This window comes from Myripristis murdjan, chromosome 6 (assembly GCF_902150065.1).
Source record: "Myripristis murdjan chromosome 6, fMyrMur1.1, whole genome shotgun sequence".
Lineage (NCBI taxonomy): Eukaryota > Metazoa > Chordata > Actinopteri > Holocentriformes > Holocentridae > Myripristis > Myripristis murdjan.
The window spans coordinates 13155632-13183580 of NC_043985.1; the positions used below are offsets into that span (position 1 = coordinate 13155632).

At 42.2% G+C, this 27949-nt stretch overlaps 2 protein-coding genes across 2 annotated transcripts; one reads left to right on the forward strand and one right to left on the reverse strand.

Moving 5' to 3' along the window:
- Nucleotides 1-2945: 2945 nt before the first annotated feature.
- Nucleotides 2946-7974, forward strand: ucmab (upper zone of growth plate and cartilage matrix associated b). Its single transcript, XM_030054322.1, has 5 exons — nucleotides 2946-3174; nucleotides 3370-3432; nucleotides 3533-3628; nucleotides 7158-7256; nucleotides 7357-7974. Exons 1-5 carry the CDS (start codon nucleotides 3117-3119, stop codon nucleotides 7452-7454), a joined length of 414 nt encoding a protein of 137 aa, XP_029910182.1. The 5' UTR covers nucleotides 2946-3116; the 3' UTR covers nucleotides 7455-7974.
- A 92-nt stretch (nucleotides 7975-8066) lies between these two features.
- Nucleotides 8067-27101, reverse strand: camk1db (calcium/calmodulin-dependent protein kinase 1Db). The gene is made up of 11 exons (XM_030054319.1): nucleotides 26541-27101; nucleotides 19440-19571; nucleotides 17235-17309; nucleotides 16779-16917; nucleotides 16529-16655; nucleotides 13156-13231; nucleotides 12335-12447; nucleotides 12099-12177; nucleotides 11252-11339; nucleotides 10603-10765; nucleotides 8067-9997 (listed from the first exon to the last, which is right to left on the reverse strand). Exons 1-11 carry the CDS (start codon nucleotides 26633-26635, stop codon nucleotides 9846-9848), a joined length of 1239 nt encoding a protein of 412 aa, XP_029910179.1. The 5' UTR covers nucleotides 26636-27101; the 3' UTR covers nucleotides 8067-9845.
- Between the last annotated feature and the right edge of the window lie 848 nt (nucleotides 27102-27949).

Consider the following 27949-nt stretch of genomic DNA (forward strand, 5'->3'; position numbering starts at 1 on the left):
AACAAAGTAGAATAATAAAGAGGAGATAATGTACAAAAACAATAACTCAGCAGCCTCAACAAACTCTATACTACGGTGCATTCAGAAAGTATTCAGACCCATTTCACTTTTTTCCACTTAAGTCTTATGTTATGTTGCAACCTGATGCTACAATTGTTTAAATTCATTTTTTCTGTCAATCTACACTCAGTACCCCATAATGACAAAGTGAAACAGAATTATATAAATTTTTGTAAACTTATTAAAAAGAAAAAACTGAAATATCACATTGACGTAAGTATTCAGACCTTTTACTCAGTACTTGAAGCACCTTTGGCGGCAATTACAGCCTCAAGTCTTTTTGTGTATGACGCATCAAGCTTCACACACCTGGACTGGGGGATTTTCTGCCATTCTTCTTTACAAATCCCCTAAAGCTCGGTCAGGTTGGATGGGTGCTGTCGGTGGACAGACATTTTCAGGTCTCTCCAGAGATGTTCAATAGGGTTCAAGTCAGGGCTCTGGCTGGGCCACTCTGGGACATTCACAGAGTTGTCCCTAAGTCACTCCTGTGTTGTCTTGGCTGTGTGCTTAGGGTCACTGTCATGTTGGAAGGTAAACCTTTGGCCCAGTCTGAGGCCCTGAGCGCTGTGGAACAGGTTTCTATTGAGGATATCTCTGTACATCACTCAATTCAGCTTTCCCTCTCCCCTGACCAGTGATGCTGCCACCACCATGCTTCACTGTTGGGATGGGACGTTTGCTCCAGACATAACATTTGGAATTGAGGCCGAACAGTTCAATCTTGGTTTCATCAGACCAGAAAATCTTGTTTCTCACAGTCTGAGAGTCCTTCAGGTGCTTTTTTGCAAACTCCAAGTACGGTTTTATGTGTTTTGCACTGAGGAGAGGCTTCCATCTAGCCACTCTGCCATAAAGCCCAGATCGGTGGAGGGCCGCAATGATGGTTGTCCTTGTGAAACTTTGTCCCATCTCCACACAGGATCTGTGGAGCTCAGTCAGCGTGACCATCAGGTTCTTGGTAACCTTTCTTACTAAGGCCCTTCTCCCACGATTGCTCAGTTTGGCTCGGCGACCAGCTCTTGGAAGAGTCCTGGTTGTGCCAAACTTCCTCCATTTGAGAATTGTGGAGGCCACTGTGCTCTTGGGAACCTTCAGTGCAGCAGAAATATTTTGTAGCCTTCCCAAGATCTGTGCCTTGCAGCAGTCCTGTCTGTGAGCTCTGCAGGCACTTCCTTTGACCTCATGGCTTAGTTTTTGTTCTGATACGCATTGTCAGCTGAGAGGCCTTCTATAGAGAGGCGTGTGCTTTTCCAAATCATGTCCAATCAATTTAATCTACCACAGGTGGACTCTAATCAAGGCATAGAAACATCTCAGCAACAATCAAGAGAAATGGGAGGCACCTGAGCTAAATTTCAAGTGTTGTTGCAAAGGGTCTGAATACTTATGTCAATGTGATAGTTCACTTTTTCCTTTTCAATAAATTTGCAAAAATTTCTAACATTTTGTTTTCACTTTGTCATTATGGGGTACTGAGTGCAGATTAATGGGAGAAAAAAAAATGAATTAAAAAATTGTAGCATCAGGCAGCAACATAACAAAAGTGAAAAAAGTGAAGGGGGTCTGGATACTTTCTGAATGCACTGTATATTTTCTTGGTTGTTTTTTGTTTGTTTTTTAGACTTCTTTGTACATTTTTTTCTTAATAACAATAACAGGAAGAAGATATTTGTATGGCACTTTCACACAAGAAATGCAGTACAGAGATTGCATGCTTCACGTGTAAATAGACATGGGATGAACATACGTATACGTACGTATATTTGTTTATCAATAGTATGGTATAGAGTCAACACTTTTCACCTGTTTGTCAATGGTCAGTCAACAGAGATGAGAAGAGTAATCTGATTTTAATTTATTGGTGTACTTTTTTGCAATTTCCAAATTTCTAATTAAAAGGATCTAGTCTGCACATTGCACTCTCATCCTTTTAAATTCTTTTACAATATGAGCAAAGTAACAATGCCACTTAACTAGCTTAGCCTAACCCTAACCCTAACTCATCACTGTGCAAAATTCCTTGTGTTATCACTGTGATTATGTGTTTCAAACGTAAAATTTGCATTCAGTGATTCAGCTGATTAAATCTGAAGATTTAGATTACTTTAATCCTGAATGCCTTTTCAGTTAAAATAAAAAACATACTCACTGTACATATTCTAAAACTTTCCCTACAATTTAATTTACTCCCTGAGCAACAATCCCTCCATGCTGGGTTGCCCCAACAACAATTTAAACATTCACTCCTCCCTGGGGCACCGCCAGGATTCAGGTGTTGAAAAAAGTCAAGCAAACAGAAGGCTGCATACTTTCCGGCAGGAGTTTCAGCCGAGCAGAGAGCAGCCTTGTTGAGGGGCCCATTTTCAGCTGCATCTGTAAAGAGACATTTGGCAAAGTGTCGCTGCCTAGCTCTGTGCCTTGGTTGTTTTCTGCCTTCCAGGATCTGTAGTGTTGAGAGTCATCCATCTCTCCGCTGATAGCTGTTGGTATTAACCAAGCAAATGTGCATCAAATACCATAACAACCTCTATAGGGCACAATGAGGGGATGTGAATGGTGTCACTGTACATCACTAACCCACTTCCCCTCCCTCAAATAACAAAACAGGTCCTCACAGGCCCATGCTCCCTGACAAAAAGTTAACGGTTATCAGTTTAGGTCCATATATGGTATCCACCCTCGAAGCGACAGATATTAGTTTACTTTAACTGTGGACAAGATGACTGGGAAAACAATTAAAAGGGAAACAATAGGTTTATCACATCAAAAATCTCATTATGCAAATTGGACACTAAGCCTCTTTATTTGCAGCTTTATTCCCTGCTTTGCTTTGCTTTATAGTAACATCTCTGTGGATCCAGCCACTTACCAGATCTGCACACTTCTCCCTCCCTCTTCCACCAGCTGTCACTAATCCCGAGAGGCCTGCTGATGCCCTTCCTCCTCTGAGCCCCCACCCCACCTCTGTGGGGCTCACTCTCACATACGTCTTACTCACCTCTCTCTCTCTCTCACTTCTCATATCTGTCAGTGGCTCAGACACAAAGCTAGACATGTCCTGGACGCATGCAGCCCTTCTCGTCCTCCTCACTGTGCTCCTTGCACTTTCCTGTGAGTCTGATGCAGGTGGCTGTGGTTTTTGGGGTTCAGTAATATGGATTGGTATTTCAGGTATAGGAATTTAATGTAAGTGAGTAATATTTACTGCTCTTTGAGTTCCTTGGAGAAGTGAACATAGGAGCTCGGGTTCTTTACTATACTGCATGCAGTGTGTTTAAGACATTACTGTTTTGTCCTGTGACCCAGTGTCTCAAGAGGCAGATGCTGCAGCTGTGCCTGATGGGAAGGACAGCGTTAAGGATCCACGAGGTGAGGCGGACTTGGCTCCATCTCATTCATGGTGCTTACAGAAAGCATCTGCTCTCTTTGCATATTTTGTCAGCTCAGCCTCCTCTTGTTTGCACCGCAGGGACGCTGAGGAGGATCTTCATGCAAGAGGCTGATGCCTCTAACTTCTTTAGGCGTCGCAGCAGAAGGGGTGTGAAGTCTCAGGATGAGCTTGACGGTGAGGCCTCTTTTTGTGCACTGGATTTTTTCTCTTTCAGGTGAGGTCTGGCCAGCTGGTGTGGTGTGTGGTTGTGTGTGTGCGGCAATGATTGCATAGACAGGCTGCAGAAGTATTCTTGCACTGACCTTAAACATTCACTGATGTGCTGTGACTGATGCCATTCTGCTGCACCCACATTGGGAGGGATTGTATAAATAAATAACGGTTTGGCTGAGTGGCCAGTGAGTGGACATGTTTATGGTTGTCTGAATATGGTTATGACTGTGGGAGAGGTGGCAGCCAGCAGCTGTTAGCCATACTCTGGAGAGATGGCAGGCGCTGCCAGACCAGAGCACTCACAGCAGCACTGGTGTCTCTGCTGGAGGCTACAGCAGGAACCACAGGACAGCATGGAGAACACACACACACACACACACACACACACACACACACACACACACACGCACGCACACACACACACACACGCACACGCAAACACACCTACAGCTGCAGCTCAATACTGATTTGGATTTTTTTTTTTTTACAAGTGATGTGAAAATTCACATACTGTAAGATGGTTGAAGTTGCTGAGTTGAGCATAAGGCAATGGCCATTGACAAGAAGGTGAAAGAGTGCACCAAGAGGTGCTGTAATAAATTGAAGTTATGTAACAACCTGGGGCTCCTGTGTAACAATAATCCATTCTGTACAGCTGAAGGTATGAGGAGCAGTTAGAAAACTAATATGAAGCTGAGAAACACAGGGAAAAAGACACTGAGGCAGTGATGGATGAGTGAGTGGGTGAGAGGAATGCACTGACACACAGGCACACAGCAGTAAGGGGTCAGAGACAAAGGAGCAAAAAGTGAGAGAATTGAATTAAACCCTTGCTTACCACATGCTGACATACAGCACAACATCATGCTTTGAGGTAGATGAATGTGCAGAGGAGAGAGTTTAAAATCTCCATTGGTTGTGCATTTATCGTGGTTAGTGGTCAGGGTGCCGCTGGATTGAGATGCAAAGCTTTGATATCTGAACCAAATAGTCAGTTCCTCTGTGGATTTCAACCTGACTCCAAATGAATGCCACTGTTTGACTTTTGGTTTTAGTGGGGGTGGGAAGAAAGGAGAAGTGAATTCCTACTTAATTTGTAGTCTATAAATCACCAATGCTGAACAGTTCAGCTGTAAATCCTCAAAATGTTATACTAAGTGACTTGAATATCCAAAGTGAATTCCAGGCTGGATTCCTGCATGCACAGGCCTGTGCTGGGAATCCTAGAATGGGTTAAAGGTCATATGACCTGACCTGGGAAAAGTTTGTATGGCCATCCAATACTTTACTAGTCTTGTCTCAGCTGATTCTTCTTACTAATGGCACTCCTGCTGCTTAAGAACTGTCTGGATTGAGACAATAGAGAAGAAAATCCATATTAATGCACACTGTTAAAAAACAGTTTACTGGCTATGTAACCTGCGTTTCTGGCCAGTTTGCTTTTTGGTGGTGCATTTTCTTGTCCTGAGGATAACTGTCCCAACGATGAGGATGAGGCATCACATTGAGATATTTCCAGCGCGGCTCAAGTGGAGCTTGATAGGTGAATATTTTTCAGCTATCTGAAATATCAACAGTGAATGTCAGACTTTGGTGTCAGCCACTCAGAATCAAAAAGTAAAGGCTTCTTTGTAGACTCACACAGTCATACAGGGAGAAATCAATTGGAGATGAGGCAGAGATAGCAATTTCTCTTTCAAAAGCAGCCTCGGCGGACCATAATGCACTACAGCCACAAGATATGTTGTTGTTTGAGTCAGAGGGTGCGGTCACGATCACATGCACGCCCTAACGTTCACAAGCCAGCTGCTTGCTATATTTATACAGTCAGTCCCAAGCCCACCTTTGATTGAAATCAGAGAGTTCAGGGACCTCTTCTGGGTAGTGCTGAAAAGCATCCTGGGAAACACAAGTCATGACTGACTGCAGTGGAGCTAGAAGAAGACAAGTCAAGTCCTTGAAAAGTGGGTATGTCATAAAATAAATTACAGCACTTTATCACTAAGTAAACTGTCAGTTGCAGTGATCATCATGCAGACCTAATAATCCAATTAAAAGTAGCTCCATTTGTTCCACCAGAACTTGTTTTCTCCTTCATAATGAAGCATGGCATTTTCTTTAGCAGCTGAAAAAAAATTGGCACCATTAGGAAGCTCTAATGCACTGTTAAAGAGCTGGGCCTGAAATTCTTCCCACCTTGTGAGTAGCTGTTTAGCATGGCACACTAATTAACTACTTTGTCTCTTAATCCATGTTCTCCACCTGTACACGATGCAAAGCTCTGAAAGAGTTCTCTGACCTTTCACATCTAGCCAGTTTGTTCTTTGTTTTTTTCCACTGCTCCTCTGGAAGAAGGCTTACAGCTATCAGGACTACAACCCAGCTAATATATACACATGCATTCCTTTTTCTAGTTTAATGTTATTGTATTTGACTTGGTTACTGGCTTATTTGTTCATATAATATGCGTGGTGTGTGCAAGGCACCGGGGGCAATACTTAGCCATGTATAAAGCAACTACCTGTACTAAAGAGTGTGACCTTCAGAGCAGCTTCCACTCTTGAATTTATTTAGCAATATTATCATGTCTGAATATGGGGTATTATAAGGCAGCAGTGTTTGCGTTATGTAAATAGCTTCATATTCCTTGTCTATTATATGATGCAGACCAACTACCGTGCCTAATGAAATGAAATTACAATTACATGTCCATCGCCATGCTTAACAGGTTGTGGGGTTGAAGGCATCCCTTGGGTTTCTCCAAAGACAAAGCTGCATGGATAAAGGAAAAGGGTGAAAAACAACTTTTTTCCCCGAGGTTAAAGGGTCCAGGTTCTGTGCTCCTTTCATAAGTTTATGCATCTTTGGCACTGGCAATAGATTTGAGCAGTTTCTGAATGGAACCACTATAAACAGGTGTTGATTCAACTCTGTGGTCATTTTAGAGGCTGTGGCTTTGAACAGCTATTATGTGCCCAGCTATCAGTGAGCTTTAACTCTTTGGCGCATAGCGGTCACTACAGTGGACAGGTGTTTAAAAAGTCATTTCTCCTAAATGCAATGGTTTCTATGGTGGAATTGCATATCAGCTGTTAGAATGCTCTCTGCTGCTCCCCTACATTGAGGTTTATACAGAGACTGTCAGTTCTTGTTGCTGAAAACATGCTAGTAGAATGACATGGTAATACCGGTCCTGCATCCTGAAAGAAGTATGGAGACTCACAGAAATATTCATGCCCTAAGAAGGGTAAAAACACAAAAGAAAAAAATCTGGACTCAGGCTTTCATAATTCATGCATCAAAGGGTTAAGTTAAAGTGTATTGTTTTGTATGTGTGTCTGATGTCCTGTTTTGTATCCATTCCCAGCAAACTGAGACAAATTCCAAGTAGCCTGGTTGATGGGGTAATAAATCACTGAATTTTCTATGTTATTCTCTCAGTCTTGGATTTTTCACCCTTCCTATTTTCTCCTCTACTTGCCCTTTTCAGCCGAGCAGAGGCAGGTTCGGGCTGCGGATGAAAGGAAGAGAGAGTTCCATGAGGAGAAGAGGAATGAGTTTGAGAGCTACGCTGAAGAGGAGCACGATGGTAATGTGACCCTTCATATGTGATGTAGGCCAGCTGAGCATTAAGTTAACCGATTCTACAACCTCATTCATCGCACCACTGAACTCTAATAATCCTCCAGAACAAAATGAGAGGACCAGGGAGAGCACCGAGCAGTGGAGGGAGTTCCACTACGACGGGATGCATCCACCCTACGAGTACAACCGGCAGTCCATCTGAGACCTGAAGCGACTGACAGAGAGAGCACCGAGCACCTCTACCTATACAACGTTTTCCATCACAGATATCGCCTACAGACTGTGCTCTTAAAAAGTCCAGCTTTGTATACATTTTTAAAAAATAGATATGCTTTTGTAACATTTGCATTAACAGATATTTTGCATGTGCACAGTGCTTTGAATTAGAACATGCATTGTTTTGTTTGTTTGTTTTTACAAACAAGTGTGACATATCTGCTTTATTTTCACTCACTTGTGATACCGCACCTTCTGGCAAGCCTCCTATAAGACAATTTCTGATGAAATCACTTTAGAAGTCTATATTTTGTAGCAATATTCACTATAAGCTGTGTGTAGAAAAATGATTCTTGAATCTGGGTTGATCTGCAATATGACTTATCTTTTCAAGATTCAAGCAAACAAACCTCTTCGTAACACAAATCAGAGCTTTTTTTTTTTTTTTAACTTGAGTACATTTCTGCAACAATAAATAATATATGCATACGGGGATTCTTTTCCATTTTAATGTTTGATATATTTTGTTTGTTTGTTTTGATTTTTTTTGGAGAAAAATGTAAGGAATACAACAATAAACACTCAAGACCCATGCAAACATAGTTACTGAGATTTGTATTTACAGTAAACAGAGGCTCACCCTCCAAGTCGATATCCACCACAAGTTCAACAATTCAAGGTTGCAAGCCCTCAGTATAGGGCATGTTCTTGTGAAGTGATTTAACATTAATAGAGGTATTACAGAGAAAAATACAGATAATTCCAAGACAGATTTCATCCCTTTACCTCTCAGTGTGACCAGCTAATCATTGGGAGAGAAACAGAGAGAGGCAGCGTGTCACCGCTAAATTCAACAGGGCGATATGAAAGCACAGTGAATAAACACAGGGTATGTGAGCTGTTTTGAGACCAGCCACTTTACCAGCGGAAGCAGAGTGCAATATTTTAATAACTGAACTGTACACTACTGATCTGACAATTCTGTAAAGGGAAAGGCCATAATGAAGATAAATGTTGCATTCATTTGATCTGTTGTTTTAAATTTGAACTATACACATGAAATGACACTAATGATTTTATATTCTGAATATCTTTTCATCCAACTAATATAATGCATTGTCAGGAATATTAAAGGGGGAAACAACCCATTCAGTGTTAGTTTCATCATCCTCACAATGACAACAATAACGTTTTTTTTTTGTTTGTTGTTTGTTTAAATGAAATAATTTGTCAAAACACTCCGAGTGGCGCATTATGCAGAATTTGGGGTTTAATTAATCAACTATGTCATCACTAGCATTACGATGAGTTTAACAGGGGTTTGGTTAGATTGATTTGAAAGCACATCCCTGAGAACTGGTCACAAAGTGAGTACACATGGTTGCCCTCCTGTGGTCAAGGAGGACTTCACAGTAACATCAAAGTGAGTCAAATTTGTCAAATAAAACAGCAATTATAAAGTAATAACTGTCACATATTGTCTCTTTGTCAGTTGACACATCTTTTCAGTTGACGATTCAGTCTAATACACATTTAAACATTTCTGTAAGTGATATTCTTACAAAAGTCATAATATATTGTATGAAAATAAATAATTCAATAGATTTCAATTAGGTCGTCATTACAATGTACTCACCGTCAAACTGTCCCTCTCAGCGGTCACACACACACACTACTAAGCACGTGGTTCTGCTCATTTCTGTTTCATGAGCAGATACCTTAAAGCAAGAAATACAACATCTGTCATACTGTTGGAAATGATGACCCAGTGAACCATTGTAGCAGTTACCACAGAAAATTAATGAAAGCTGTTAAAACAACCAGAAATTCAGAGTGCGGATGATAGAGTCACTATTATTTACTGTAGCTTGAAGCTCATATTTCACTTGCGTAACATTACTCCACTCAACAGTCCCGGGCAGAATATTCACACAAGGCATACAGTGGAGCATCCCGTCTCGAGACACTCACAGTCAAAATTACAGCAGCTTCAATAAAGACATAAAGACAGAGTTCCCTTAGTGTGGCACGTCCCAGACCAGCTCCTTTTTGTCTACCAGCAAACCATGTTCCAGGGTGCATGGCTTCCATAATGACAACCTTTGGTTTGGAGACACAGTGAGCCTCTCCCTCTCCACACTTCCATGTCTGAATTACAGTGGGAAGGGAAGCACTGTGGTGCCGTGCTGAGCCATGGTAAATGGAGCTGAGCCAACGCTCCTCAAGTTCCTCCCACTGCACAAGTGGCATTAACAGAGGCAGGTGGGAGGAGGCGGGATGGGCAAACTGGGTGACGACGTTGAATTCTGAAGCCTGGAGTGGTTTTCCCATTTCAAAGCTCTGTGGTCTCCCAGCTGACCTCCCGCGGAACCTGGCGTCATTTAGTCCCCGTGTGGATGACGGTAACCGTGGAAGGTCGTGGCCGTGACTGCTCCGCCACCACTGACGGCTCCTCCCGTACAGGAGACGGGGTGTTGGAGTCCTGATTGTAGACTTTAACAGCAGAGGGCAAAGGGCCCATAGGGGCACCTGTAGGAAATAATGACAACAAGTTGTATTATATATATGTATTATATGTATTATATGTATTATATCAATCCGGTTCTGTTTTAAGAGCAAAATACAACATACAAAAAACCTCATGATAAAAAAAAACCCAAAACAAAACAAAACTGCATGTAACATACTGAAAAGAATGACACTTGAACGTAAAAGGCTTATTTACAACATGTTGCCTGAATGTAAAGGACACAATGGTCTCTGCGGCAGTTTACATTATTATGACTGCGATACAAAAAAATGTCAATTCAATACAAAAGATAACAAACACATAATACAATGGAAATAACATTTCTGACAACAGTGCCAACAATTACGATCAAATAAAGCATCACAAAAGTCGTGGTGGGTTTGCTTTAAGGTATATGTGGTTATGCTAGATTAACGGGCATCATTACAGCATGGTTAATGCATCCATTTAAGTTTCAGAAATTTATTAAAAACTACGTATCCAGAGCTTTTAAAACGGTTGCAAATCAGCTTAATGGAGAGGGGCAGACTGAACAGAGCTCTGTTGACTGGACGAAAAATTGGACAGGCCCGGGTCTGCAGAGAATTTCTGAAGTGTCACTCACAGTCCTTGAGGGAGAGAGGGGCGCAGTCCACAGACTGGCTCTTGGCTGGAGCCCGGCTCTGGGTATTGGATGAGGGGTTGGCACTGTGGATGTTGCTGCCAAAGCTGGTGCCCAGCTGCAGGCGCCTCATGTGGCGAATCACAGCCGTGGCATTAAAGGCTTGCTGTGACAGGGGAGACAGGGGAGAGGAGAGGAGAGGAGAGGAGAGGAGAGGAGAGGAGAGGAGAGGAGAGGAGAGGTGCAGGGACCGGAGAAGGGTGAAAGAATTTTTTTATTGTTTTTTTATTGGCAACTACAAAATGTACAAGCCTTACATCATTGCAATGCTCTTACAAAGAAAATAGCAGATTAATAGCAATATGCAATACGCATTACAAGGTGACCTCATCCAGATGGTAACATAGATGCACCTTTCCAGATTAGTACTATACCCTTTTTGTGTGAAATATTTTTTTACATATGTTAAAGCAATGCACCATTTGCAGAGAATTAGTGAATTTAGGTACATACATTCAAAATAATGTGTACCTATTTTACAGGGGGAATTGTATCAAAATCAAATGATCATATTAGGTCAGGGTCTGAGAATTTAATAAACAGAGGACAAAAGACTGTTATGTTCAAGGATACTAAAATGTTGTGTGCTCACCCTCCATTTGCTTTTGGCAAAGTTTTTGCGCATCTGTCGGCTGACCGATTCGTGAATGTTCTTGCAGAGAGCAGTGTCCCCGGCAATCCTGAAAATTTAAATGAAATCCTTTTAGATGATATGAACGATGATTAGCAGTAGGAACGCGACACTTAATTGAGTAAACAAATATTAAAATTGCATCATTCATCAATACCTCGGGAATCACAACTATTTTCCTGTCAATTTGAATCCATCTGGCTCAGATCATTTATACTCACTCTACTAAACATTGAAGATGGGCTTTTTGAAGAGCTCACATATCACTTTCTGTCACCTCAGCCATAATAGCTCTGCATCGAGTGCTGCTCTAATACATGTCCGATGAAAGCCATTTCTCACTGTTATGACACCAGTTACCAGTGTCACAGACCGTGTGTTTGTATCAGAGGGACCACCTGCGCAGGACCCGACGGCCCATTACCAGCTAACAGACCTATTCATATTGGCCACCTCAGACGGAAACAGCAACCCACACAAGCTCCCTCTCGTTAGCTCTGGCTCAGGCCTGGAAAGACAATCTAATTGTTCATTAAGGCTTCCACATTCTTCAAGGATCCTTCAGGACGCCAGCCACTAATTGGCAGCCATTTATTCAGCAGATTTCTCTCTCAGGGCTGGCGGTGCTGTGCAGAGCTGGGTTCGGGGCTTGGAGCCATGGCGACAGCTGACAGTGGGAGGACATGCTCTCCACGATACATGCGTCAGCCTGGCGATCTGCGTCATACTGCTGTTTAGTGGCACCAAGATGTGTGGTTCCCTGTGATTGTCTGGTCAGGGTGCAGCGTGATGGTGGTTAGTTTCTCACCAGGGGTGCTGAAGGGCCTGGTCACATGTGAACCTCTTCTCTGGGTCCTTCTCCATTAGGCAACTGATGAAGTCTTTGGCTGTGGAGGGGATGGTAAAGGTCAGGACAATTTCTAAGTAAGAACGTCTTCAAGATGTTGCAACAGCCAAGTATTACCGAATTTACTTACAAACAACACAGGGTGTGTATATAACACACAGGCACACAAATAAACATGTAAATATGACACTGCTCACCAGAGTCCGATATGTCATCCCAATATGGTGCGTCAAACTCATAGTCTGCCTTGAGAATTTGCTCAAAGAGCTTTGAATCATTCTCGTCATAGAAAGGAGGGTAACCACACAGCCTGAGGAGACAGATGATTATACAACAGTGAGCGTGAGTGCTATTATCCAGCTGATGATAGAAACTTTAACCCAAATCTAAAAAGGATTTAGTGTGACCTAATCTCATTCATCGGCGGTTAAATCTTTCATATTGCATGTAACAGCAGTTGGTTCAGAGGGATTATGGCAACTACATGAATACCAAGGAAAAACAGGATGGGACAAAACAGTACATTTGATTTGGATACAATATGATTTGGGAAAGAAAGGGACATGTCTGTGGCAAATGTGCACCATAAATCTGTGCCAACTTATGAACAAACATCCAGCTGCAGATATGACGTGATATGTTCACGGTTAAAGGGACTCCACAGCAACAATCAAGTATAACTCGAAACTCATTTGTAAGGGCATCACAAACTCTTCCACTTGATTACCTTAAAAGTCTTCACACCTAACGAACAGATAACGAGACCGGGGATATTCTATTTACTAACAAGCTGCAGCACTTTACTTAATTAGTTTGGCAGCTTCAGTGTAACACTTTCCTCTGAGAGCTTTTCAGGGGATTTTTTTCAGTAGGATTACAACGTGGGCATCCCTCAGACTATGATTATCCCCCCACCCCCCAACACGGTTCATCATAAGTCATCAGTCAATAGGCACCTACAAAAAATAATCCCAAAAAGCCTTGAAGAAACACTATATTTTGTTGAAAATTGACTCACAGAATATAGGCGATGACCCCAATAGACCAGCAGTCCACAGCTTTGCTGTAGGGCTTCTGAGCGAGAACCTCAGGAGCTGGAAATTATTAAAAGCAAATGGTCAGACAAACTGGTATTGATCTAGTGAATCACTGGAAACAGCTTCAGGCCAGCAAGGATCACTGTGGCATAAAGACTGGAGACGATGTGTAAATGCTCTATTTTATTTGAAAAGGCTTTCTGCACATTACTGTTGGCGGTGGAAGATTGCCTTTGGATATGTCTCAAACCAAACCCGAGCTCAGCAGGTGCCAACCCTCTCTCAGGTGTCCCAATTAGGGCTGAACGATATGGCAGAAAATCATATTGCATAATTCATTTTATAGATATTGCATTTGTGATATGATTCACAATTAAAATTTTTGTGTCACAATTCAAATTTTCACGGAAAAACCTATTAAAATAACAACAATGTTATTTTTGCCAGGCTGTGTGTCAAACAAGTTTACATCTGGAAAATCTGATTTTTTAGGTCTGGACATATCTGTAGCACCACAAAATTTTATTACAGTTTTTCATCACACGTTTCACCTTTATCAAAAAACTGCAGGTCCTGCAATTTGGATATTGCGCTTCGTCATATTGCAGTTGCAATGGTCGATACTTGGTCTTACTGCGATACTTGGTCGATACTTGATACTTCATCGACACTTGGTCATATTGCAGTTTTGAGGATATTTCAGTTAACTGTTCAGCCCCAGTCCCAATGTCAAATTTGTTTATATACACTGGGTTGTGAGCCCAGTGTATATAAAATTCCCATGATGCACTGTAAAACAAGTGAACATCTGAGCTCACTATCCGCAGTATGTTTCTGGCAAAACCTACGCCACCGTCTTGCTGCTTTCGTCTTTCCACTCCACTCTCCACCCACAGTCCAGCAAGGGATCATGAGCCTTCTAAGTCGGTCAGTATGAATGAGAAACATTCATTTTTTGTTTTCTGTTTTCTTTGCAGTTAATTTTATTACAAGAACAATGAACTACAGTGCCTTGCACCCCCAAGTATTCACCCCCCTTGAACTTTTTAACATTTTGTAGTGTTACCAACTGGAATTCAAATGGACTTTAATGGTCTTTTTACCATTTGATCAACACAAAATGCACAGTGCTTTGAAGGTGCAAAATACATTTTATTGTGACACAAACAATAATTAGGACAACAAAGCAGTCATCTCTTGGATGCATAAGTATTCACCCCCCTGAGTCAATACTTTGTAGAGCCACCTTTCACTGCAATTACAGCCATTCTTCTTTGCAAAAAACCTCTAGCTCAGTCAGATTGGATGGAGACCGTCTGTGAACAGCACTTTTCATGTCTTGCCACAGATTCATGATGGGATTCAGGTCTGGGCTTTGACTGGGCCATTCTAACACATTAATATTCTTTGATCTAAACCATTCCATTGTAGCTCTGGCTGTATGTTTAGGATTACTGTCCTGCTAGAAGGTGAACCTCCGCCCCAGTCTCAAGTCTTTTGCAGACTGTAACAGGTTATCTTCAAGGATTGCCCTGTATTTGACTCCATCCATCTTCCCATCAACTCTGACCAGCTTCCCTGTCCCTGATGAAGAAAAGCATCCCCCAGCATGAGCTGCCACCGCCATGTTTCACGGGGATGATGCGCTCAGGGCAAAAAGTTCAATTTTGGTCTCCTCTGACCAGAGCACCACCAGTTTGCTGTGTCTCCCACATGGCTTGTGGCAAACTGCAAACGGCACTTCCTATGGCTTTCTTTCAAAAATGGCTTTCTTCTTGCCACTCTTCGCCAGATTTGTGGAGTGCACCACTAATAGTTTCTCTAGTCTTTGCAGCTCCTCCAGAGTTGCAATGGGTTGCTTCTCCGATTAATGCTCTCCTTGCCAGTTTAGGTGGACGGCCTTGTCTTGGTAGGTTTACGGTTGTGCCATACTCTTTCCATTTTCGGATGATGGATTTAATGGTTCTCCGTGAGATGTTCAAAGCTTGGGACATTTTTTTATAACCTAACCCTGCTTTATACTTCTCTACAACTTTATCCCTGACCTGTCTGGTGAGCTCCTTGGTCTTCATGATGCTGTTTGTTTGGTTATGTTCTCAGACAAACCTCTGAGGCCTTCACAGAACAGGTGTATTTATACTGAGATTAAACTGCACAACTTTTGAAGGCAATTGGTTTGCACTGGATTTTACTTAGGGGTTTCACAGAAAGGGGGGTGAATACAAATGCACTCACCACTTTTCAGATTTTTATTTGTAAATAATTTTGAAAAAACCCCACCCACACTTCAAAATGATGCACTATTTTGTGTCGGTCAGTTAAATAAAACCCCAATAAATACATTTAAATTTGTGGTTGTAACGTGACAAAATGTGGAAAAGTTCAAGGAGGCACTGTAGGTACAGTTTTGTCCCATGAGTCAGGCTAACATGTGAGTTGGTGCTTTGTTGCTGCTCAGCTCAAACTAACATTTGCTAAACCTGTTACATATCCACAACAACCGTAATCCAAAGAAAGCCAGGCGTTAATTTAAAAAACAGTAAATCATACTGTGTCCTCTGGCATTATACATATTTGTAAACAACTTTAAGCTTGGTGGTGTTGCTGGACAAATGTCAGCCTCCCCATCTACTCAATAACAGGATGTAGCCATTTTCATTTCGGTTATGTTATCACCTTAATCACCTTTATCATGTGTGACCATTAGCTTGAATCACATCGTACATCACTGACTCATTGGAGTACCAAATGTTGACAGCAGTGTCACCACATGCTGCCTCAGTATTGCCTGATCAAGCGTTGCAGTTTGACACACATCTTATGTCAACCGAATGAAGGTGCACTGTGCAAAAATGCCAAGGCGTGATTTAAGTGTGGACTGCTTAAAGTCAGCTGACACAAAAAAGGCAATGATTTGGGCCACTTGAGAGAATTTGCCAGGTCAGGTCTGTGAGCTGACGAAGGCCTGAAATATTGTCATCACTAAAAAAAAAAAAAAAAAAAAAAAGGCTAACATCAAAAAAAGTGTGTGGGTTCTTTTTCTTCAACTTTGGATTTTCCTCAACACAGCTCCCACCCTGGTACAAACCAAGGTAATTATAGCTAACTAAAACTAAACTAAAAACTAAAACAAGGTGTGAGAAAAAATTTAGTTAACTGAAATAAAAATAAATCTATTCTATTCTTAAGAAAAAAAAGAAAACTAACTGAAATGATATTGTATGCTTAAAAAACTACCTAGCTTTGCATAGTGCATCTTTAAGGTTCACTAAAGCCAACTGGCTGATTAGACTGGGTCATGTCTGGTTATAACTGGTGCATCTCATCATGTCAGAGATCAGAAAGTCAGCTCACCCACGTATCCGGGAGTCCCACAGGCAGTGGCCATCACATCACCTGTTCCCTCCATCTTAGACAGGCCGAAGTCACTGATCATGATCTTTGATTCATCGTGTGGGTTGAAGTACAGCAGGTTCTCAGGCTGGTAAAGGCAGGAAACAGTGTGGGTGTCTGAGCCAGCGAGTGTGTGTGTGTGTGCATGTCTTTGTGTATTTATATGGGCCCCTGTACTTTGTGTGAGTGTAAATACTAAGCACTGTGGTACCTTGAGGTCTCGGTGCACTATGCCCATGGAGTGGAGATAGTTTACCGCGTCCAGGACCTGCCGGATGAGCCTGCTGGCATCCATTTCTGTGTAGAAGCCTTTCTCCACGATGCGGTCAAATAACTCACCTCCAGACACCCTGAAAACACAAACGGGAAATCAAATAAAACCGTAAATCCTTACACCTGTCCGAAAGCCTTTAAGTCTATTATAGACAAAATAAACTGCCTGCAAAAAAAAAAAAAAAAAAAAAAAAAACGTTGCTGAAACAAAGGAACATACATCACTGTGCTGGCATTCACTCCTACTCAGATGTACATCTAAGGGCAAAGATGTGTCAAGGACACTGGAGATGCTTATTCCAGCAAAAACAAAATACATTATCAAAATGGCCGGCCAAATGGATGACAAAGGGATGACTCAAGCGCGGTCTAAACGATGCAATGATGTACTTACAGCTGCATTATGAGGTACAGGTGGTTGGAGCTCTCGTAGATGTCCTCCAGAGCCACTATATTCTCGTGCTTTATCCTGGGAGGGGAGAGCAGGAAATTCACTTCACTTGCTGTCAGCCTCTTTTCATTTCAGCACAAGCCACAAACCAGGTGCAATTACCCCATTCTTTTGTTGAACTGAAGCCTTGACACGCTTCATTCTGAAATTAAAGCTTTTTTTTTTTTTTATTATCTGGGAAAGCACCTTGCCCGTATTTGCACACTATGTATGCTTGTGTTTAAAAAAGAATCTGGTAAACTGTATACTTAAGGGAGCCACATCAGGAGGAAAACATTTAGTGCATGACAGAGAGCGGGGATTCTTAGAGGATGCTAATCAGTGAGTCACGAAGCGGCAATCCCCATCAGCAGGAGCGCCTGAAGAAAAGAATATAGAGTCAATCAAGGTGCTAGCAGTCTGTGTCCAGGCAACCAGCTGACGGGGTTCAGCTACATGAAAAAAAAAGAAAGAAACTGAAAGGAGATACGCTGATGACAAAGCATATTCAGATGGGCAGGTGGGTGAAAAGAGGAAGGTGGAAGATTTGGAGGCGGAGGATGAGGAGGAGGAGGAGGAGGGGAGAGTCTCAAAGGACTAACCAACCTCCACAACTTCCTTTCTCGGCCCTGTTCATGTGGTCGCAACCAAAACGAAGATGCTGTTTCAGGGCTACTCGATTAGCAGAGAGAAGTAAGGAAGTGAGAGTATGGGGGGAGCGATAGACAAAGGGGATGAGAAATTTAGAGAAAAGAGAAAGGCAGAAACACGAGTCAAAGGGTAGCAACTGTAACCAGGCAACTACGCCCAACAACTGGCATGCTCTTGTCCAGAGTGACTGATAACTGAGCCTCTCAGGGGAATTACCCATAAGGCCCTGGAGGAGAATGGAGTGTCACCTGGCATCAGTGCAACCCCCGTGTGTGTGTGTGTGTGTGTGTGTGTGTGTGTGTGTGTGTGTGTGTGTGTGTGTGTGTGTGTGTGTGTGTGTGTGTGTGTGTGTGTGTGTGTGTGGATAGATGGGGATTTGACAAGGAAGTCACTTTGGCTTGACAATGACTGTTAAATAAACTGTTCTGCTCTGGCATCCCAAGTCCAAGTCATTATTCAGTGGATGTACACCCACAAAAGCAGAGATATGTAACTTTCCCAGTGGATTTTGCAAGATGGTGACTTTTTTTTTTTCTTTTTTCACCATGTGCATTTTCAGCAAAATCCTTGTAGGCCTCAGAAGTTATGACATCATTTGTCTCTGATTTGTTTGTGTTTTGAAGACTATTGGATAAATCATTTGTGGGAGAATGAATGGGGTTTTCCTAATTGCTCCAAAATAATTCATGACATCTTGACACTTTTTTGTATATGGAAAAAAAAGAAAATTATATATATATATATATATATATATATATATATATATATATATATATATATTATATATATATAATATATATATATATATATATATATATATATATAAATATAATATATATATATATATATATATAATATATAAATATAATATATATATATATATATATATATATATATAATATATATATATATATATATATAAATATATATATATATAATATATATTATATTTATATATATATATATATATATATATATATATATATATATTTTTTTTTTTTTTTTTTTTTTTTTCAAACTTGAACACAATTTACGTAGTTTTATGGTTAGCTACCCCGTCACACATAACCTGACTTGTAGGGATTCTCCTCTTTACTTTTGTTGTCCCTGAATAAAGACAACAGATCGGCCAAAGAAATGGACATGGTAGATGCTAACTGGCTATTTTTATGGCTCTGCAGAAAACTGCAATGATTCTTGTTTTAAGTTTGTCAGGCAAGGCCAATCACATAACAGCCAGCTGCGTATTTAATGTGTGCCACGGTGTTAACTTTTCATCAGCTAAATAATCATTTTGGTGGGAAAGTGGCAGCAGAATTCAGTGGATCCAGTCCCATTTAAAAAAGAAACAAGTGAAGGTAAACACTTCCAACAGCCAGTTTAAATCACAGTCTGGGACAGTGATGATGATGTGAAAACCCCACGGATTTTCCCCATAGAGAAAATGTCTTGAATCCAAACAACACATTTGGGCAAAGTTCAGTGTTACGTCTGACACCTGAGTCATGTGGTACGTACTTCCTAAGCACAGCGATTTCGTTTTCAATGCTGGTCTCCTTCCCCTTCAGCGCTTTTTTGGGGATGCATTTTATTGCAACCATCTTTCCTGTGGCCTTCTCCCGAGCCATCACCACTTCGGAAAATGCACCACTGTGAAAGAGAGAAAGAGAGAGGGGGCGAGAGACAGAGAGAGAGAAGGAGAAGGAGAGAGAGAGAGAGAGAGAGAGAGAGAGAGACCAGGTTAGTCAGCTTTACATGAGCTCAGGCAATATTGACACAGAAAACCTATGCTCAGTGAATAGATAGAGGGCACTCAGAGGCAGACAGGCCAAAGTACACAAACAGCATATTGTGAATATTTACTGAGAACCAACTAAGTCACTGACTATGAGCAACAGCCTTCTGTGTTGGCTTATGCTTGGTGCATGTGTGTACTTGTGTGCAGCCAATAGCATGGCAAACACTTTTAAAACCTCTAAAAAACACCCATTTAGGACAGTCAATAGCGTGTCTTCCTCAGCCATCTGTCTCTATACATGACAGCCTTAAAAAAAAAGGAAAATCCAGAATTAAGGGAATATTTGCTCAAGCAATCTGTATCTGTTGCTATGATACCGCATTCAGTCCACCTTAACAAATCTCTTTTAGCAGGAAAAGTGATTGCTTTTTACTTCTCATTTTCCCATCCACACCTTTACAGGCACCTTTTCCCTCCAGCCATTCCCAGCAGGGGCTTGTATCAAAGATGTATCAACGATCTGTAAGAGGGGTGGATAATTCAGACTCACTGGTCCAAGTTCCCCTGACAAAACAATTAACACGACCTAAAACACTGGATTAATCCTTGACTAACTCCCCTGCTCACAAATCCATATACATATGGGTCCTGTCCTATCATTTAAGATCTATTTTTCAAGCCAACTTGGTGATTTTGCATCATTTCTATCTTCTGTATCATTTTGTCTTCTGCCTTTTAATCTCAAACTGAGTGGAAATAAGTGGCTTTTTGAATGTCATCAGTCGTGCAAAGTCAGGGACAGGGAAGAACACACACTTCTGAATTGAGATTCACCTTTGAACTGTCTTTTAAAAAGCAAGACGGCTAATGTAGGAGGGTCCATTATGTTCTCGGTGTGTAATCAGTTCTTCCCAGCGGGCTCTAAACTCAGCGGTGCTCAGTCCACTAAGTCCCCCCATGGTCATCAAATCCACACTAATCCCTCGCTCTACCATCCATGGGGCGGGGGGGACAGGCATAGCAGCAGCATACAAACAGAGATCGAGGACAAACATACACTACCTGGTCACAGAGCCAGGCCCCAGGTGTGATGAGGTGGAACAAACTCATGGCCACCCAACGGAACTGGGAGGGCTTAGTGCATATGTCCCTTCTGACTTTGACCCCATTCTGACATGATGTGGGGCAATGTGGAAATTCAAGGGCTTGTGTAAGGGGAGTCGGGGCACTAGCCTATTACAGTGCTATCTCCTTACTGCAGTTGACGCTGTGAGGGAAATGAGCATCATTTCTATTCAGCACATGCAACCGATTTCCACAGCTCTGTGGACATTAGGGGAAGTAAGAAATTCCTCCACCAGCACACAGAGCCGCTGAAACAACTCTCTTGCATGTCTCTACAAAAGCACGGTTTCTGCTCTCTGCAGCAGGAGAAACACTGTGATGAAAACCACAGGAAACCCGAGAACTCGAAGAGAGAGGGTGGTTAGAGCATGTAGCAGCACCATCTCTGTCCCCCACCTCACCACGTTGACACACGGCAGCATTACTTCCTGACAATGACAACATAACAGAGTCAAAGAGTGTGACTTCCCTCCCACCGTCAATCCATGCACCATGACAAACTGTCGTGCAGGCGCCAATAGCATCCATTTTATTAATTCATAAATCGCAGGAATTAAATGTGCAATGTTTGCTAGAGGCACACATATGGTGTTGTGACCACCCACGCTGTGTCCGTACATGCATATGCAAAGACACCCAAACTCACCTACAATTAAACATAGTATAGCACCCTTTGTGACTACAGACAGGTATGCCAATTTTGCCCCTAGAATAATCCTAGGTGTGAGCCTGAGCAGCATTAAGTGATGAGAGAAGCTCCATCTGAATTGGACCCTTGATTAAAGCTCATCTCAATCCATTATGCCAGATAAAATGATTGTACGGCTGTAAAATGTTTCTGACCCAGTGTCACCGACTGCACTCCGCCTCAGAGCACTCACTGCAATAAAACCAAGGTACCGGTTCATTTGGTTGAATAATACCATCTGAATTATGAGTTCTCTCCAGAGCAACACAGCTCCGTCCTCACAGCTCTTGGATCACATTATGAGTTGTGTGTGTGACAGTCTGCAGCCTCACAACACCACCACACCATGTACACGATTCCCAAGCCAAACTGGCTGACTAATGTGAAATGTGAATGTGGGTTGCATTCACTGTGAAACCCACTGGAGGCTGCTGCTGCAGATGCAGAGCTACTGTAGTCCTGAACTGAGGAACCAGAAAACTTTTCAGGCAGCAGCCTAGCTGGCAAATCCAAAGCAATTATGAAAAAGCAGGACGCTTTGGATGGAAACAAGTGATTTCGGGAGGCTCTGTTTCTTGAGAACCAAAAGGTGACTTATTGACATTCAGGGCCTGTGCTTGTACGGTGCTGCTGCTGCTGAGTAATCACACTGAATCATCTTGTGTAAGACGCATTACAGCAGCCTGTTATGCAACATATGTGATGAAAAGTCGGAACTTGATAATCCAGGTGGATGTGCCAGCGTAACCCACTATGATCAATAGTCACCTTTCAATGGTGCAATAGCAATTTTAACAATGTTTTCAAAAGGCTCCCTACTCATGAATAATCTGCAATCAAATATTATTTAAAGAATTGGTTACATTTCTTGCAGCTCTCTAGATGAGTACAAATGAATGAATTTTCAAGGATGTTGTAAAACATTTTCAGAAGGAGAATAGCATCAAATTGTTGCCTAAATGCAGGGGTCTTCAGGAGAAAGAGTACCGGTTTCCCATACTGTGATGTAGTTACTTTCACCTGACATAAAATGTCTAAATGAACCCCTTTCATGTGGCTAGAATGAAACCCAGCGATATTCAGGGTCTCCAGGAATTGGTCCGAGTTTAGAAAAACTGTCTTAAGCAAATGAGCTAATGTTCGACCTGAGGAAGCTTCCCAGGAATGTGCATTCTGTGTTCAATAGCCTGCTGATTAAATGGGACAGAAAAAAAAAAAAAAACAGATCCTTTCCTGGAAGGTCATTTCACAGCCTGATAAAGAGTTAATGCCACTCACAAACAACTTAAGAACCTCCAGAGACATGTTTGGCATCTGATACAGCTGGGCCAGAGATCTCATGGGAGTCTTGTTTTGATAAGGGTGATTACTGCACAGATATGGGGCAGTTTGGCACACTTCAACTCCCCGTATGGGCCTGGACTGTACACTTTAGCATGGTAGGTACGCACCGCAATGAGGGGGAAATGAGTACAAACGGACACTCACAAAATGATTATGCATGCCACCAACATGAGGGAATATTTGATGCATCATTATATTTAGAAGCTTTCATACCAAAGTATCTCCTTCCATTACTACAGAGCATTTCACATATTTGTGGCTAGAAAGTGCTGGTGTGAAGCAGTAGACAGTGACTTCTCTACCAGGAGCAACTGAGGGCTTCCATCATCCCAGTTGCCTAGCTGCCGTTCAGACAAACTCACGCTGCTTTCAAGGACCCAACTAGCCTCTCCACAGGCTGGGTTAGAGGAAATGATCAATGCACCGAGACAACAGCAGTCACTTTACCACATGGGGACAGGTAGGGCATTGTCAGACCCAGGGTCAGCTTAACATCTGATGCAAAGCCCTGCTTATTCTTAAACAAGAGTATTTTCATTTTAGTTGGAAATAAGATGCAAAAGGAGTATCTGAGACGTATCTTTGGGCGGCAATGCATGCTCAGCTGTGGCTTAGCCCTCTTTGGCTCTGCAGTAAAAACCAATAACCACTTTTCTTCTCAATCTCAAAGAAAATCACCAACAATACTGTGAGTGGAAGTACGGAAAACATGACAAAGCACTCAGGAGGGCGCAATAGAGAAGAATTATTTTAGGCCAGCAGTTCTTTTTAAAAATCATCCTCTGTTAATAGCCTACCACTATGGAATAAATAAAATATCAAAGTATTTAAACTGAGTGAGGTATGTAGCTACTAACATTTCCTCATCCTCTTTGTGAACATTCAAGTTTGCTTATGCCAGCCATTTAGATCACATCCCTTGTGGGATACATGGCGGTGCTCACAGTAAGGTTACTTCATTTGCTCCCTCAGACTATCAGCAGCTTAAGACTCTGAAATTAGCCCCCAGGCAAGTGGCAGTCATGTAGGTGGACTAGCTTGGGTGGTGCAGATCTCATTAGCTCACATGGCATGACAACAGAGGGAAGAAGTATGGTCTAACCATTACTAGCACTACTGTGGGCTCCTATTCCCGCACTCATATTGATCCATGAAATCCAATGCATCATAACATTCACACAGAGAGTGATCACTGGCAGCCAAAATCTAATTTGTTTCTCCATTTAATACCTTTGCTTCGATGCACACTTTGTTTTGCTGGCAAAATAGTATCCTGCAGTCTCACAGAGGCTTATATCACAGTTGATATGACTGAGCAATTGAGCGAGACAACTGTGCCTGTTGCAATCATTTCATCACAACCACATGCTACCGTTCGAGAGGACAAGTTGGAGATTATGGAGCAGGGAGAAGTGAATGAGTTAGTACAGTTTCGGTTGCCAAGAGGAAGCTATTGAGGGATAATCCCTTTTGGACGTTGATAGGGAATCCTGAAGAGGAACTTACAGTTGAAAAGGGGCGGAGGAAGAGAGGATAATCTATGTCTCTTCCTCTGACCAACACTCCTTCCTAGACCAGTTCAACTTTAATCCCCAGGTAAATCTGGGGCCTGAGCAAGAGAAGGCATCAACCCTGTAGCTCTTACACCGTCTGTGATCACCCCTGTGCAGAACTGCCTGCGCAACAAGGCACTCCCTGATTAAGACACACGGAAGCTCTTAAATGGGACTTACTTCAAGTTAATAAGGAAGAGTACATGCTGTACAATATGTAAGATAGGGATGAGCAATCACAAACTGGCCATAGAGATGCATGTTAGGTTGTGGGCGACTTTGTCTGCTCCTCCAACCTGGCCATTGTTGACAGTAATTCACGATGATTCACTGGCATTATTCAGAGGCTCTTCACAGATAAATGAAAGCCTTGGGGAAATAAGAACTGCCTACAGGTAAGATTGTCTAATTGTTGTATACAACAGCTGAGGTGTCAAGTGTGCTGTCATGAATCACAAATCTGTGAGGATACTATGATGCTGTCCCTCAGGTAAAACAGGGTCTGTAGTCACACCAAACAGCTTCATCAGGTTCAAGAGGTTCACAGGAACTAGGAGGCCCTGAGGGATGTCAAGAGGAAACAACTTGTCCCCTTGGAGCAGAATCAAGGCGGTGGTACACAAAATGAAAGACGAATGGATCCACAGGCATCGAAACAGAGATGTCTCATTAACAGTCAGCCCAGGACAAGGTTTGTATTAGGGGGATGGGATTATTGAGAAGCAAGGCACACATGAGTTGTGCATACTTGATGGCAGCAAATCCCATCAGCCATCCCCTCAGTGTCTGCACAACGTTAACATTTATGAATGGAGACCGGCTTCCCAGTTTATTGAAGACCACAGTGACCACAGGACATTTTTTGTTCAGCTTGACACCAATTTCCCAGGCCAAAAACCATATTTCCCTAGGGATACTCTGTCCTCAACACAGGCCTTCCCCCACCAATATAAACATCGCCACATCAAATTCCTCTCAGTCAGGGCCAAGGGAGTGGGAGGTGGCTTTAGGTCCTGCCTCCGGGAAGGCACACCAGGAAAACGAGCGATATGCTCCATCAAATGACTGACACTTTTCTGCTCAACAGAGAAATCTACTTTATCTTGAGATTGCCAGGACAAGTCTTGTGTCTCTCATGTATGCATGAGCTGCCCTTGGACCAATTCCCCTGAAAGTTTGAAGCTTCCATTTGGGGAAATTGCCCTTCAAAGTGAGCACTTACTAGACTCCCCTTCTACACCATAACTTATCCAGTGAAGAAAAGACATTAAGTCAAGCAGCACTAACAGTGGACCAAAATAAACTCTGGAATTTGTGTTCTCTGTCCAAGTGCAAGAGAATAAACTTGTGAAACCAGAAAGGAACCAAACTGGCCCCCTAATGACATGAGCAAGCCAAATGAAAACCAGCCTAAAACCAGCTTTAATGTTTGGTCAAGTATGTTTACTGTGGGAATAAGTACTTGTGACACTGTTTCATATGAATTCATAAAATCAGACAGCTTGTTTCCCCGATGAAATCTCATGGACCGTTTGATGAATGAGTGTTTACAATCACTGGTGATGGTGTGCTATTTTAAAGCCAGCTTATGGTGATATGGCATTAGAATCCATAAAGATATCACAGATGGCTCGTTAATTTAGGAGGGCCCAAGTTTACCTAATTATTTGTTTATGCAAATAGGCCCTGCTGTCTTTGTTTTGTCATTGCATCTTGCATAAAAATACCTCAGCTGAATAGCTACCTAAACAAAGCCCAACATGCTTACCACACTGATTTCTGGGAGGCATAAAAAATACGCTGCATTAGTTTTTGAATGAAGTGTGATATAATGAGGGACACCAAGCGTGTAGTGCTTCACACACAAATGTGCAAGTGTCCAAAATGTTTCATGAACAATTACTTCCACTCCCTGAGCAATTAGCTAATGACGGTCCAAATTCAATCTAAAAATTGCTGTTCTGTCACGCAGTAACTTCACAAGACCGTTTCGTTGCAGTCGTCGAGACATCTTGACTTAATTCAAGAAATATTCAACAGCTGTCAGTCTGCATTCATTTCCGTTACAACGAAACAATGTATCATTGTTGCGTGACGGTAATGTCACAACTGGATAGAAAGTTTCAATTCAGAGCCTGTCGTGTGCAAGGCAACATTATCTTGTTACTCACGTCCCAAGGACTTCCTTGAAGTCAAATATTTTCTTGATATCATCGACATGCTTTTTCCAAGATCCATCGCTGGACTCGCCGTTTTCTCTCGCCATTTCGCAACGGGAGGGGGAGAAAAGACGTGACAGAGCTGGAGCTCACTACAGTCGTCTCACCCAGACAAAAAGTAGTGCACTTCTGTATTTCACCAAGGGTTTCCTGGCTATTTGTCAGCGCAGACTATCTTGCTTCTTCAGCCCATGCATACAGCCTGGCAACCCAAGGAAGGGAGGTATGTCCTACCCCGAGAGGTTATTTGACTAATCTGTTTGACGTAGCGGATCCTGAGCTTCCCCACTATTCGGGTTTCTGTGACAGAGGAAACACAGAGTCCCCCCACGCCAAGCAAATTCAGTGTCAAGCAATGGTGCGGTAAGGTGAGGTCGGGCTACTTGCAGGATGACACTTGGAAGTCAGTCGCATCCGAGCTGCTGTGCCATTGAGTCACACCGACCGCCCTGTGGTTGTTATAGCAATAGGAGTGGGAGGTTGCTGCTCCCGCCTATCTATCTGGCAGCATGTACAGCGAGCGATTTAAGTGTTCGCATTGCACCAAATCAATGACCCACTGGAAACTACGCCGAACTCATTAACATGCGCTGCTCATCCTGATTAAGAATAAACTTTCACACAGGCTAATTCGAACAGTGTCTCGATAACGTGTGAGATTATTTCACTATTACATGCCTCCTTATCACTGTATCATGAAAAGGCGGGCAGGGGCGTTGCTAGGAATTCTGAGGTCTAAGCACCTGAGTTGACACCCCCCTCCACCCGCCTTCATTTGTTTACCCCTTACAATTTTATTGTTTTGCAATTTGCCCATTTGACATTTTCAAACAAAAGTTGCCTCATAGAATTCATTCATGAAACAAATGTGAAACATATTTTTGTGAATAGTCCAAACATTTATGGGCTCTCCCTCATCTTTGGTTCTGGAGAGTTTGGGACCCCTTTCAATTTCTGTTTGACATATGACCATAGTTTGTTAATTGGGTCCATGAGCATAAGCAGAAAGTCATTAGATGTATTGAAAATCATAAAAAATAGTCTTCTCCTTAAAGTGACAACCCTGGACTGATTTCCAGTGATAGTTATTTTATTCATCTGGATTGTCAGGTTACACAATACCACCTGGCAGCTTTACCATGGTTACAGATGCAGACCATCAACTGCTTGACTGGGTAGGACTGCCATAGGCTGGGTAGTAATTTTTGGCCAGCTTGATTGATATGCTAGCAGCGCACACAAGGTTATTTCTTACTTTCATTGTAAACGTTACAGTCACAGAAGGTCAAATTACCTGCTCTAAGGATGCCATTTTTGAAACTGCTAACCATAGAGCTTATGACACACAAGTGAGCTGCTCC